The sequence below is a fragment of the Nipponia nippon genome, unplaced genomic scaffold, assembly GCF_047370975.1.
Source record: "Nipponia nippon isolate SJK-2023a ecotype South Korea unplaced genomic scaffold, ASM4737097v1 scaffold_5, whole genome shotgun sequence".
NCBI classification, from domain to species: Eukaryota; Metazoa; Chordata; class Aves; order Pelecaniformes; family Threskiornithidae; genus Nipponia; species Nipponia nippon.
This window is the reverse complement of record NW_028262369.1, coordinates 56840710-56853224: the sequence shown is the minus strand read 5'-3', so window position 1 is coordinate 56853224 and position 12515 is coordinate 56840710. Positions and strand designations below refer to the sequence as shown.

Genomic DNA, 12515 nt, shown 5'->3' with positions numbered 1-12515 from the left:
TTTAAACCCCTTTCCCCCATTCTTCCAAAGTGATATCTGTATTTGACTTCTTTAAATCATTGAATTTAAATGAGTGTAGATTAATAACCAATCTGAATGCGTATTTGATACAAGTTAGCACGCAAATAAATATGTAACGTCTTTCAACCTTACTGGACTGGTTTAGTGAGGTGGTGTTTCTGAAGCTGCAAGCAGCCTTTAGATACTTACAGATGGAGGAGGGATTTATGATAAGGCAACAGGCATTACATATGATCTGCCTTAAACCTTGTCTTGTTTATTAACTGGGACTTGCATGTTTCCCAATGAACCACTTAAAAGTGCCAAGCTCTTGAATAATCTGAAATGGAAATTTTCTTTTCACTCTAAAACAGTATGAGTTTTGTTTTCTGTCTTACTGTGTGTATCTTATGTTTCCAGTGCCTCTGTTTGTATTTTCTTTTTTCCCCTTTCTCTCTGTTTCACACACTTTGATGGCCTCTGTTACTTCTGTTTGTGGTCCCGCTGTCAGCCAAACAGGCTGGGCAAGCTGGCTGAACAGGTATAGTGATGCATGTGTGCTTGTAATGTCCTAAAGTCAGTCTGGTTCAGCAGTATTACTCTATAACAAATGTATGCCATTTGAGAGAGTTTTCATTTGAAACAGATCAAGAGAGATTTTTTTTTTTCCTCTAAAGAAGTTTGGTTTTACTCACAAAGAACACTTGTAGCTGAAGTACAAAATCTGTTTCTCAAAAAAGCCAGAAAGGGAATTATAGCAATGATTAAAATTACTGAACGGTATGTTCCTACAGATAAAGATCACACCATTAATCTGGTGTGACCATCAGTGTCACTGAGCCTCAGTGGTGCTACAAAAGTACAAGGGAATGTCATTGTAAAGACATTATAACTGTTCTCCAACACTGCAATCTTAGCTGATGCCCAAGTGGCCTCATTTTAAGTATTTCTAAAACGAGAAACTGTGCTACTGGGAGGAAACTTTGCCTATTTTTTCAGCTTAAATATGCATTTCACAGTAGTTTCCAGTTGTCTTGAGATTAAATTCTGCTGGGGGAAAAAAAAAGGTCCCCTGTTCACATGTTGGGAAATGGAGACCTTTCACCAGAGTTGGTCAGAAGGTTTTCCTCTGACTGCAACAGAGCTCTGCCTAGGCTGTTACTGGCAGGAGCCTTGAAAAGATACAAGTTGGTTAGAGTTATGTTTTAGTTAAATGTTGTTGTTTTTTCTTTTTCTTCAAAGTTGACAAAACTGTTATAAAGTAGAACAGCTGAGCTTTGGGAAAGGGATTAGACCCGCATAGGTTTATGCTTACATGCTTTGCACTTGCTATGTAGTTTTTAGAGGAGGTACTTACTAAAATGAAATTTTAAAAACTTAAGTTTTGAATTTAAAAATTTTAAAAACTTAAAGACTTACCTGCATAAATACATACTTCACTTGTGCATTCATTTACTGATTCCATAAAACATCAAAGCTTTATGGCAGTCACTCTAGAAAGGGGGGCTATTTACTATATTTCTCATAGATTAGGGCAGTACTTTATAAGTGTCAGTAAAAAAGGGAGAGGAATTTGTAAATTTATGTGGCTGTGAGAATGAAAGCAGGATTTTCTGGCTCTGTTGAATTTGTTTCTTCTGTTGTATTCTTAGGGAACAGCAGGACCAGATCCAACAACAGTCTACGTAGATATGAGAGCACTTCGACATGACAGGTACGGATGATGTTAAAGCATTAACTGTTTAATGACTGTAGAGGAGAAAGTTCAGCCTTGTTGCATTGCAGTGGTATGTTGAAATATTCTTGGCAGCAGCTAATCCGTCATCACCGTATACAAGGAACCCCACCCTAGAGAATCCTTTAATGATGTGCTGGAAGTGGTCCAGCATCTCCTCCTCCATCACTTGTTCTGCTGTTCCTTTTTAGACCCTTACCTAACTTGCTGTCTGTTCATCAGTCTTGTATAATCTGGACTCATCAGCTGTTTCTTACCTAACCAGACCGTTGGCAAATGGTGACTTTGCAACTGGCTGGTTAGTCACAGAATCACAGAAACAGTTAGGGTGGGCAGGATCTCTGGATGTCCTTCATGCAACCTCCTGCTCAAAGCAGGACCAGTTTCAAGGCTTCACCAGGTTACTGAGGGCCAGGACCAGTTCAGTACAGAAAATCTCCAAGAATGGAGATCCTCCTCCTCTCTGGGGGTATGTGCCAAGACTGACACCCCGCTCTGGGGAAGTTTTCCTTACTGGCATTTCCCACCTTGAATGTTACATCCCTGTCCTCCTTCTGGTGTGCAACTCCAAGAAATCTGGCTCCGTCTTCTCTCTACCAATCCTTTAGGTAGTGGAAAAAGTGCAGTTAGAGTCCCCCTTAGTCTTTTTAATTTTTTTTTTAAATTTTTTTCCTTCAGACCAAACCGACTCAATTCCCTCAGCCTTCCCAGATCAAATAACTGATGTCAGGCCTGTATTACAGCGTATCAAAACACACACACGCATATATGTACACACGTCATCTGAAAACTTGCCAAGGATAATTAATTCTATCAGACTTAATTCTATAGTCATAATTTTCATATTAACTTGTCTCTTGGTTAACTTAGTTAATATAAGTGCTGGCAGCACCAAGTTCAGACTGTAAGTTTAGTAGGGTACATACATGTATGTATTTGTTTCCATACTTAATTTAAGAAACACAATATCAAGACTTGGTGCATTTGCTTCAGTTTTTTTTAATTCATAATGTTAAATTAGGGACGTAGGTTAACTGGCAGCTTTTGTGACTATTCACCTCTAATTTTTGCAAGTTTAAATCTTAACTGTTAGAAGACAAGCTATTCACCATCATTTCATAGAATCACAGAATCATTTAGGTTGGAAAAGACCCTTAAGATCATCAGGTCCAACCGTTAACCTAGCACTGCCGAGTCCACCACTAAACCATGTCCTCAAATACCATGTCTACACATCTTTTAAATACTTCCAGGGATGGAGACTCAACCACTTCCCTCGGCAGCCTGTTCCAATGCCTGACTACCCTTTCAGTGAAGAAGTTTTTCCTAATATCCAACCTAAACCTCCCTTGGCTCAGCTTGAGGCCGTTTCCTCGTGTCTTGTCACTTGTTACCTGGGAGAAGATACCAACCCCCACCTCGCTACAACCTCCTTTCAGGTAGTTGTAGAGAGCAATAAGGTCTCCCCTCAGCTTCCTCGTCCCCAAACTAAACAACCCCAGCTCCCTCAGCCACTCCTCATAAGACTTGTGCTCTAGACCCTTCACCACCTTTGTTGCCCTTCTCTGGACATGCTCCAGCACGTCGATGTCCTTCTTGTAGTCAGGGGCCCAAAACTGAACACAGTACTTGAGGTGCGACCTCACCAGTGCCGAGTACAGGGGCACTATCACCTCCCTGGTCCTGCTGGCCACACTCTTCCTGATACAAGCCAGGATGCCATTGGCCCTCTTGGCCACCTGGGCACACTGCTGGCTCATGTTCAGGCGGCTGTCAACCAATACACCCAGGTCCTTTTCTACCAGGCAGCTCTCCAGCCACTCCTCCCCCAGCATGTAGCGTTGCATGGGGTTGTTGTGACCCAAGTGCAGGACCCAGCACTTAGCCTTGTTGAATCTCATGCAGTTGGCCCTGGCCCATCGATCCAGCCTGTCCAGGTCCCTCTGTAGGGCTTTCCTACCCTCCAGCAGATCAACACTTCCACCCAACTTGGTGTCATCTGCAAACTTACTGAGGGTGCACTCGATCCCCTCATGCAGATCATCAATGAAGATATTGAACAGGACCGGCCCCAACACTGAGCCCTGGGGAACACCCCTTGTGACTGGCTGCCAACCGGATTTGACTCCATTCACCACCACTCTCTGGGCTTGGCCGTCCAGCCAGTTTTTAACCCAGAGCAGAGTGCACTTATCCAAGCCATGAGCAGCCAGCTTCTCCAGGAGAATGCTGTGGGAGACAGTGTCAAAGGCCTTACTAAAGTCCAAGTAGACCACACCCACAGCCTTCCCCTCATCCACTAAGTGGGTCGCCTTGTCATAGAAGGAGATGGGGTTGGTGAAGCAGGACCTCCCTTTCATAAACCCATGTTGGCTGAGCCTGATCCCCCAGTTGTCCTGCACGTGCTTTGTAATGGCACTCAAGATGACCTGCTCCATGACCTTTCCCAGCACCAAGGTCAGGCTGACAGGCCTGTAGTTCCCCGGATCCTCCTTCCAACCCTTCTTGTAGAGGGGCGTCACATTTGCTAGTTTCCAGTCATCTGGGACCTCCCCGGTTGACCAGGACTGCTGGTAAATGATCCTGATTTGGCATCTAAACAGATCAATGTAAACTACAGTCATTTTCTCCTCATTTAATTTATTACTGTGATTTGCATGATATATATTCCTGTTAAAAACAAGTTCAGCCATAGCCTCAAAGCTGCATTAGTTCTAGCCTATGGGTGTAGGGATAGTGTAATATAATATAAAGTATAGGAGCCTCTTCTCTTGTATGCCTCTCCTATTACACCCAATTTTTGTTCCTTCTGCAAATGTGCTACCTTTGTAAGTTATGCTACTAATGGGCTGCATAGTGTCACTTCATTCTGTTTAGGCTGCTTGCTCTTCACTTTTTGTAATTCCTACTGACACTCTGCCATGGTTCAGTGTGGCAAGCAGAGGTCCAGGAGAGTCCAACAAAGAAGGTAAATTCAAAATGCTGGTGGAACTGCAACCTTAGAGCTCTGTTGGAAAAAGTTATTCATCTCTCCAGAGAGCTGAGTTTCTGATTCTTAAAAGAAACATGGTCTATGGGAATGCTAATATCGAAGTCTTGAAGACAGCTAGAAACTCTTAACTGTCTTACTGCATTGTGAATAACTGAGCATAATTGGCTGGCATCATAACAGTTTGGTCAGTGCAGCTAAGGATAGGGTAACACTGGATATACTTGAACACATCTATTTAACTTCTGTTTAAGTTCATAAATCCTTGTACAAATGCATTGTCTTATTTTCTCAGGGTGCGTTTGGTAGAGAGAGGTTCTCCACACAGTCTGCCGCTTATGGAGTCTGGGAAGGTGAGAGATTGAGAGCAATCCTTCCTCCTCATGACCCTTACCTGGGTGGTGAGCTGCATCAGCTGGATCTTAGTACAGAATCTGTGCAACGAGCTTCACTAATCAGAGTATATCTAGGAGAGGCACTAGAGAGAGCATAAAATGAACAGCTAGTTAAAATGAAGCCAGGTGCATGAAGTGAAGCAGTAGGATATGTTGCTACAGCTGAAAAAAATCAGAGGCCTTCATGTGGAAGGCATTTTTCAGATGTGAAACAAACTTTAACTCTGAAGTGGCAAAATAGCTGCTTAGAGTTTAAATGAGGAAACAATTTAGTAGGAAGAGATGGTTGATATCTGTGGTGCAGAGGGGAGTAGAATGAGAAGAATTGCACAGACTGTTGACTTCTGTGTCTCTGCATTATTAACTTTTCTTTTGACAAATTCAAGTTCTCTTAACTTCTGTTGTAAACATTTGCTTCTTATTCAAGATTCTTCCAGGGGTAAAGGTCATCATAGCACACACAGAAACCAAGGGACCTCTGGGAGACTCGCATTTAGGAGAGGTAAAGCTTTGATGCTGTTGTACTCTGTGTATCAGCAGTGATTTAATATATAGATAAATCATGTTAGATCAACACCTGTCTCTTAGTGGGATGGCCGCATAATGTGGCAAGTGAATGAACACTACAGAGAGCTGGAAGACATACTTGTATGTATGTCTGCATGGTTTCCTCCCTCCTCTGCCAAACTACTGCATGCCAGTACCAGGTGATATCATTTGACTAGTATGTCTGATTGGCAGCTAGAAGAGACAGTGAATATCTTATGTACTCCCATCAGTGGACAGTAGTAATGAGGTAATTTACTGTTTGGTTTAGTCTTTGCTTTATATACATCTGGATTTGTGTATACCAGGATTCCCAACTAATAGAAGATTGCAGGTTAACAGGTGTTCTTTTCCAGTAAGCCAAATGCCTAGTTCATTTTTCCTCTTTACCATCCCCTATTACATGTATATAAAGCTCCTTTTTCCTGATCATTTTCTGTGAGGCAGAAGTTAATGAATTATTTTAATAAAACAGATATTTTAAATCAATAAATGATGCTGCCTGGGTCTGGCAAAATAACCTATGTTTATATGGGAATGATTCCCTTTTGTTATCTTTTTTTTTTTTTTTTTTATATCCCCTAGATATGGGTGAGTAGTCCACACAATTCTACTGGTTACTACACAGTGTATGGAGAAGAAGCACTGCATGCTGATCACTTTACTGCTCGCTTGAGTTTTGGAGACACTCAGACCATATGGGCTCGGACTGGGTACCTTGGCTTTCTGCGCAGAACAGAACTTACTGATGCTAGTGGAGGTGAGAGAAAACAAATGTGCTTACAGAAGCATGTGTTTGAAACTTGGGGTAGTTGAGCTAGCGAAGAGTAAGCTGTCCTGCAAGTTCATCCTGACTCCCATCAGAGAAAAGTGCTGAATGTAACAGGAATTGTTACTCTGTACATATTCATTGATTATAATGTTACTGGGTAATCGTGCAAAATGAGAAATTCATAATGCCTTTTTGACAGATTGAGAAATCATGTTCATCTCCCTTTATTTCCACTTACACAAAATAATATAAGCACATTTCTTAGAAGCACTAGGGCCTTTCTACTTACTTTTCCTCTGAACCTCTTTCCTTACAGACAGGATGCAGTATTTCAGTACTGATCTAGAGAATACAAGCAATGTTGTCATTCAAATTTTCCAGTATAGAAAATAAATTGTTAATCTATTTTTTCCATCTAAGCCAAGATCTCTAAACTTGAGAAATCTAAGCAGATGGAAGAAAAACTGCTGCTTTTTCTGTTAAGACAGAATATGGAGTAGGTATAACTCTTGCTTATCACACGTTTAAAAAAAAAAAAAAGTAATCTCTAAACATCCTAAGAAAAGGACTTTGAATGCTTATGAGTTATTAGCAAATGTATATTGCTAGTTGTCTGTGATTGGACTTAAATGAATGGTGGTATCTACATGGATAGTGTCAGTGTCCCCTCATTGCTGTCACTGGATAATGAACTGTAGGGGCTTCACAGACACCTTTTACATTTCCTGTAACCACTCATGGTACAAGATAGAAAAGCAGTTTTCCCGCTTCTGGAACATCAGTGTCCGTTTGGGGGACACCATGCATGTCCATCCTACTTTTAGTCCTCCATTATATGAAGGAAGAAGAGTGAGCAAGGAAGGCAATTTGTTGAGGGTGCAGACTTTTGCTGAGGAGCTACCCCATCTGTTGCAGTGGATACAGTCTAGGGTTCAGGTCCATGATGTAACTCAGTTGGATCTAGTCACTAAGAGAGGGTCATCCTCCAGTCTACTGTGCGGGTGTCCTATTCAGTCTCCCTGGGGCCCTTGAAAACAAGAAAGGTGGATGCTATTGCTCTGGCTGGAGAAATCCCTGCAGCCCACTCAATTCCATCTCCTCCAGAACAGCGTCATGCAGGCTTACCTCTTCCACAGTCAGAGTGCCATCAGAGAGCAAAAGGTGAATTCTAGTAAAGAAACAGTCTTCATCAGAGATGTGGGATATCCTTAGCCCACAGCTACCACCATTACACAGAAGGGACCCTTCTTGGCACCAGGTCTCTCCACCCGTTCAGCCTACTTAGTACACTGAGCAGTTCTGGGTTGGGCAGCCCCTCCAGGGTCTCTGTTCCTGAAGGAATGTGGTCTCAGACTGTTGGTGGGAGCTGATGTAATGTAAATCCAGCTCCCTGGAAAAGCTTTTACTGCATGTCACCTTCCACTTCAGAGCTGGTAGAGCATGATAAAAGCACACCCAACCAAAGTGCTCTAGGCTTTCCTTGCTTTCCTCTTCTGTGATTTTCTAGGGTAGTTACCTGACCTCCAGGGCACTTTGTGCTGCTGCTTAGTGCAAGGTTCTGCACTGGATACTTTGATGGAATTGTCCTCCTGTCACTGTTCAAAGTGCAATGGCTCCCTGTACTTGAGAAAGCTGGTAGTCGACAAAAATTGGAATCTGTGAGCAGGCATTCATGAACAAAGAGAAGTTGCAGGTGGCAAGGCACCAGATTACTATAGCAAGTTTTTGTGCCTTGTAGCTTTCTGAAAAATCATGTATCATAGAGATTTTTATCACTGTGGAACAATGTCAGTTGTCCTTTAGTTTGTCAGCATTTGAGAGGCTATGTATGATGAATTAACATAGCAAGTATGCATGAAATACAGTGCAGCTTCCCAACACGCTTTTCGTCTCAAGTTACACAATTGAGCAGAATTACAAAATGGGTGAAAAAAAAAAAAAGCAAAATTAAACTGAACAGAATTACAGGATGAATGTAGCGATGTGGAGAGCATGTCCTTCAAGAAGGGTCTAGGAGAGCTTTGCTTATTTAACCTAGCAAAGCTAAGGCTGAGGAGGGGATAGAGTTGTTCTTGCTGCTACTGTGGGGAACTTCAGAAGCTGAGAAGAATATTGCTGGCATAAGGACAAGTGGGTATAAGCTCGTTTTAAAAAGAAAAAAAGTTAAATTTGGAAATTGGAGAAGTGTTCCTATTGATCAGAGGATAGAAGTTCTCTGGTAAGAATAGCGGAACAAAAAGATGCTATAACAGTGGATTTTGATTGGGTTTATGAACTGAGATTACATTACATGAGAGAAGGGGCAGAATTGAATGACCCAGAAGTTCTTTTTAGTGTGGTTTCATTTGCTTGGAGTCAATAGGTGGAAGTGCTAAATGACATCTTAATTCTCTTCTCTCCAAGTGGTAGAGCTTGATGTGTATTATAGACTCCTCCTAGGAAGCACCAGAAACATCTTAGAATGTCAGGAATAAGCACATAAAAATGACCATGTTTGTTCTGTAGATCTGATGATGTTTTAAATGTCTGTGCTATACTGCAGAGAGGCATGATGCCCTATATGTGGTAGGCTCTTTGGATGAAACACTGGAGCTCAGAGGAATGAGGTACCATCCCATTGATATAGAGACCTCTGTAATAAGAGCACATAAGAGCATTGCAGAATGGTAAGAGCCTCAGTATTACTTTTCTGTATCCTTTTATTTCTTCTAAAGCAGCAGAAGTCAAGCTTTGTGGAACAGCACGCTAGACTGAGAGCTTGGTACAGAGGGAACTCACCAAAACTTTGCTTAGAAACGACTGCAGTGAGAGTAACTGAAATATGACACCTCTCTTTCCCCTGCCTCTGCAGCTCAAAAAAAAAAATAGTCCATGCCTTTATCAGAGTTTGATCTTCCTAGTCTGAAAGACAGGGAGGGCAGGGCAAGAATGGGGCAGCAGAGCACTTGCAAGTTGTGTTGTTGACTTTCCTGGCTGTGTCAGAATGTACACACTTGAATGTGGTAAACACATCTCAAGGATTTCTTGAATGGTATCTTCTAGTATATATTATTCTCATTTGGTCCTAATGGATGATGTATGCCATTTGGCTGTAGGTCCTCTTCAGTCTCAAAGTGGTAGTGTTTACTTGTAATCTTTGGGAAGTTTTGTCTTTCCTTTAATAATCTCTGAAGATTTACGCAAGTACATTGATTATCAAGTATGCATACACTGAATGTGAAATCTTAATGGTTCCCGTTTCAATATATAAGTGCAAAGGACTCTTAAATACATGACTGTGTACATATAAGAGAAAAAGACCTACTCATATTTTGTACATGGACAATTAAACAAGTGGCAAAGAATATCCCAAGAAATTACAGCTTTAATACCTCTTGATTTACAAATATTTTCACATTACTATTATATCACTTGTTCTCATTTATTATATTGTTCAAGTACTTACAAAATTTATTTCCAGTGAGTCTCTTTGATAACTAACTTCCTTTGACTATGTATTTTTTTCTGACCATTAATATTTGTATCATGCCGACAGCGCTGTGTTTACATGGACCAACTTGTTGGTGGTGGTTGTCGAATTAGAAGGCTCAGAACAAGAAGCGTTGGACCTGGTCGCACTGGTAACAAATGTGGTTCTGGAAGAGCATTATCTCATAGTAGGTGTTGTAGTCATTGTGGACCCTGGTGTCATTCCTATCAATTCCCGTGGCGAGAAACAAAGAATGCACTTGAGAGACGGATTTTTAGCTGACCAGCTGGATCCTATTTATGTTGCCTACAACATGTGAAAACAGAAAATCACATCAAGGCTAAAGCACCAAAATCAAGGGACTTTCCAAATAATAACATCGGAATCCATTTTCTGTGTTTTTAAAAGCTGTTGAAGACCATGGGAAAATGAAGATACTAATCTTCCCAGACCTTCATCTCTCAGATTGCATTTGCTTTCATAGATCTATTCTAACAGTTACAGCTGTCTTAGGATGGCGAGTTTACTGGAATTCCTGAAGGAAATTTATTAGAACTATCATGGACCAATGTTTTTTTCCAATAATTATGAATGTCAGTACTTGATGCACTGCATAAAAGGACATAAAGCAGGGTGGGGAGAGAACACCAGCTGTGAGGAGGACTCTTGGAAATAATACTGAAAGTTGTGAGTAACCATTCAGAGTTCACCCTCCATGTGATTGTTTGCAATATATTGGCAGTATCTGGGTTGGGATGTAACTTTCAAGATTGCACACATCTCTTCCATATTCTCTACTGTACTGAAAGGAATTTTGCACATATTTGAGATTTAAAAATGCAGCCTTTTTATTTTAAATCACTGACTCATCCCTATTCAGAAGAGACAAATTCATTCCAATCCCGGATTCAATGTAACAATTATGCTGCTGTTCGGCTTTTGTGTACCAAGCAAGAACAAATACTGCAACTGTAACAAGGTTACTTATCATGCTGTGCTGGACTCTGTAATGCTATAAACTTTATAATAAAATATAAATTAATATCCAGTTTTAACTACTTGATGCAGGAGCCTTCACTGCTCTTGCTATTTTAACTTCATGTTAAAGTTGCTTGTTTTCATAGCATTAGCTGTTAATTACTGTCCTGCATAACGCCAAGTATTTGAAAAATCATTCCAAAGCCAAGTCTCTGAATTATTTGTAGAAATGTTTACAAAGCATGGTCTTACAATATATTTTCCCTAAATATCCTGTGCTAAAACTTATGATAGTGATTTTTTTTTTTCCCCACCATGGAAAAGATATTCAGTGTTAGCTTGATCTGCTGTGGTACAAACTTAAGTTTTTTTTTTGAGTTGTATTTAGACAGACTTTTTTGTTCAAGCTGAAATATCCAGTTTGTTGAGTCACACCTGACTAATTAAGGTTTTGAAGTTTCTGCCTGATCTAATACTGCAGTGAACCTAATTCAGAAAGAGAATGTGAAATCATTCAAATACTTCATGTATTTGAAGGTAAGCACGAGACTAGCAAATAATTATTTTTATAGAGTTAAAGACTTTGAGCTACATAAAATTTTTTTAATAATGCATGAGTTTGGCAAAAGAGCCGGGTTTTTCTGCAAGGCAGTTCTGCCTGGATCAGTGCCTAAGAAAGATGGATATCAGTCTCCTGATATGAGGATATCAAATTGACTCTTGGTCAAATAAACTATAAAATATTCAACAAAAAGCTTTCACATATAGTAGTTCTTTGCCCTCATGGTGTTTTACTGTGGTGTATTATACAGCTGCATACTCTACTATGACTGTAATTATGTACAGAACTTGTGTAACTTATTAAGTACAGCAACCTCTAGCAGTGGGACACTCCTCGTAACAGAAAGCTGGCAAAAGGAAAGAACTACCTAACCCCAATTTTAATGTTGTAGGTTTTTAGCAAATAAAGCATTGTAAGATTTTTGTATTGAAATATTGATGACAGTGAGACAAGTTGCCTTGTAAAGTAAATCTAAAACAAAAAGCACATTAAACATTTCAAAACAGCTCTTGAAAATCTGACTTGCTGAATGTTGAAACATGCTGTTACATCAAAAATGAGCTTATGTGTAGTACACAGTTTTCACCTGTTTTGGACAGTTTAATGCCTGAAGAGCTTTTTCTGCAAAATTTCATGACAGTTGCTTTACAGTCAAAGCACTTGCACACCCTCAAAGTCTGGATGCTCCTGAATTTCATGTTTTCAATACCCAAATTGAAGTGCTCTCTGAGGTCTGGCTTACTTCCTTGCCCTGACCTGAGTATGGGTCCTTCCCACCCATAACTGGCACCTGCCACAGACCAAGTTTTCTAAACTTAGGGGTGAGCACAGCTGGAGGTGCGGGGGGGTGTGTGTGTAACACCCCTCCCTGCAGCATGCTGCTGCTTATTTCACACAGCAAAGCCAGTGGTGAGTTTTGACATAAAGTCCTGCTGGATCAGTGCAGGGGGGAGACAGGGGGAAGGGGAGCCAGCCGTGCCGCCGGTACACGGGGGCTCCCCAGAGCTGCTGTAAGTCCTCCCTTGGGGGAGAGGCGCCGGGCGGCTGTCAGGCTGCAAGCCGCGCGGGG

The 12515-nt window shown here is 41.0% G+C and overlaps 1 protein-coding gene across 5 annotated transcripts in view; it reads left to right on the top strand.

The window, feature by feature from the left end:
- DIP2A (DIP2 acetate--CoA ligase A) overlaps positions 1–11952 on the top strand; it is a 132726-nt gene extending 120774 nt beyond the window's left edge. For 3 of the 5 annotated variants that reach the window (XM_087731444.1, XM_087731446.1, XM_087731448.1), the window contains 7 exons: positions 512–541; positions 1653–1714; positions 5020–5077; positions 5547–5621; positions 6251–6425; positions 8980–9103; positions 9973–11952. In XM_087731444.1, the coding sequence (XP_087587570.1) occupies positions 512–541; positions 1653–1714; positions 5020–5077; positions 5547–5621; positions 6251–6425; positions 8980–9103; positions 9973–10225 (777 nt within the window). In that variant the 3' untranslated portion in view covers positions 10226–11952. The remainder of the gene's footprint in view (positions 1–511; positions 542–1652; positions 1715–5019; positions 5078–5546; positions 5622–6250; positions 6426–8979; positions 9104–9972) is intronic. The other 2 variants (XM_087731445.1, XM_087731447.1) reach the window with 1 other exon arrangement.
- Positions 11953–12515: the final 563 nt, after the last annotated feature.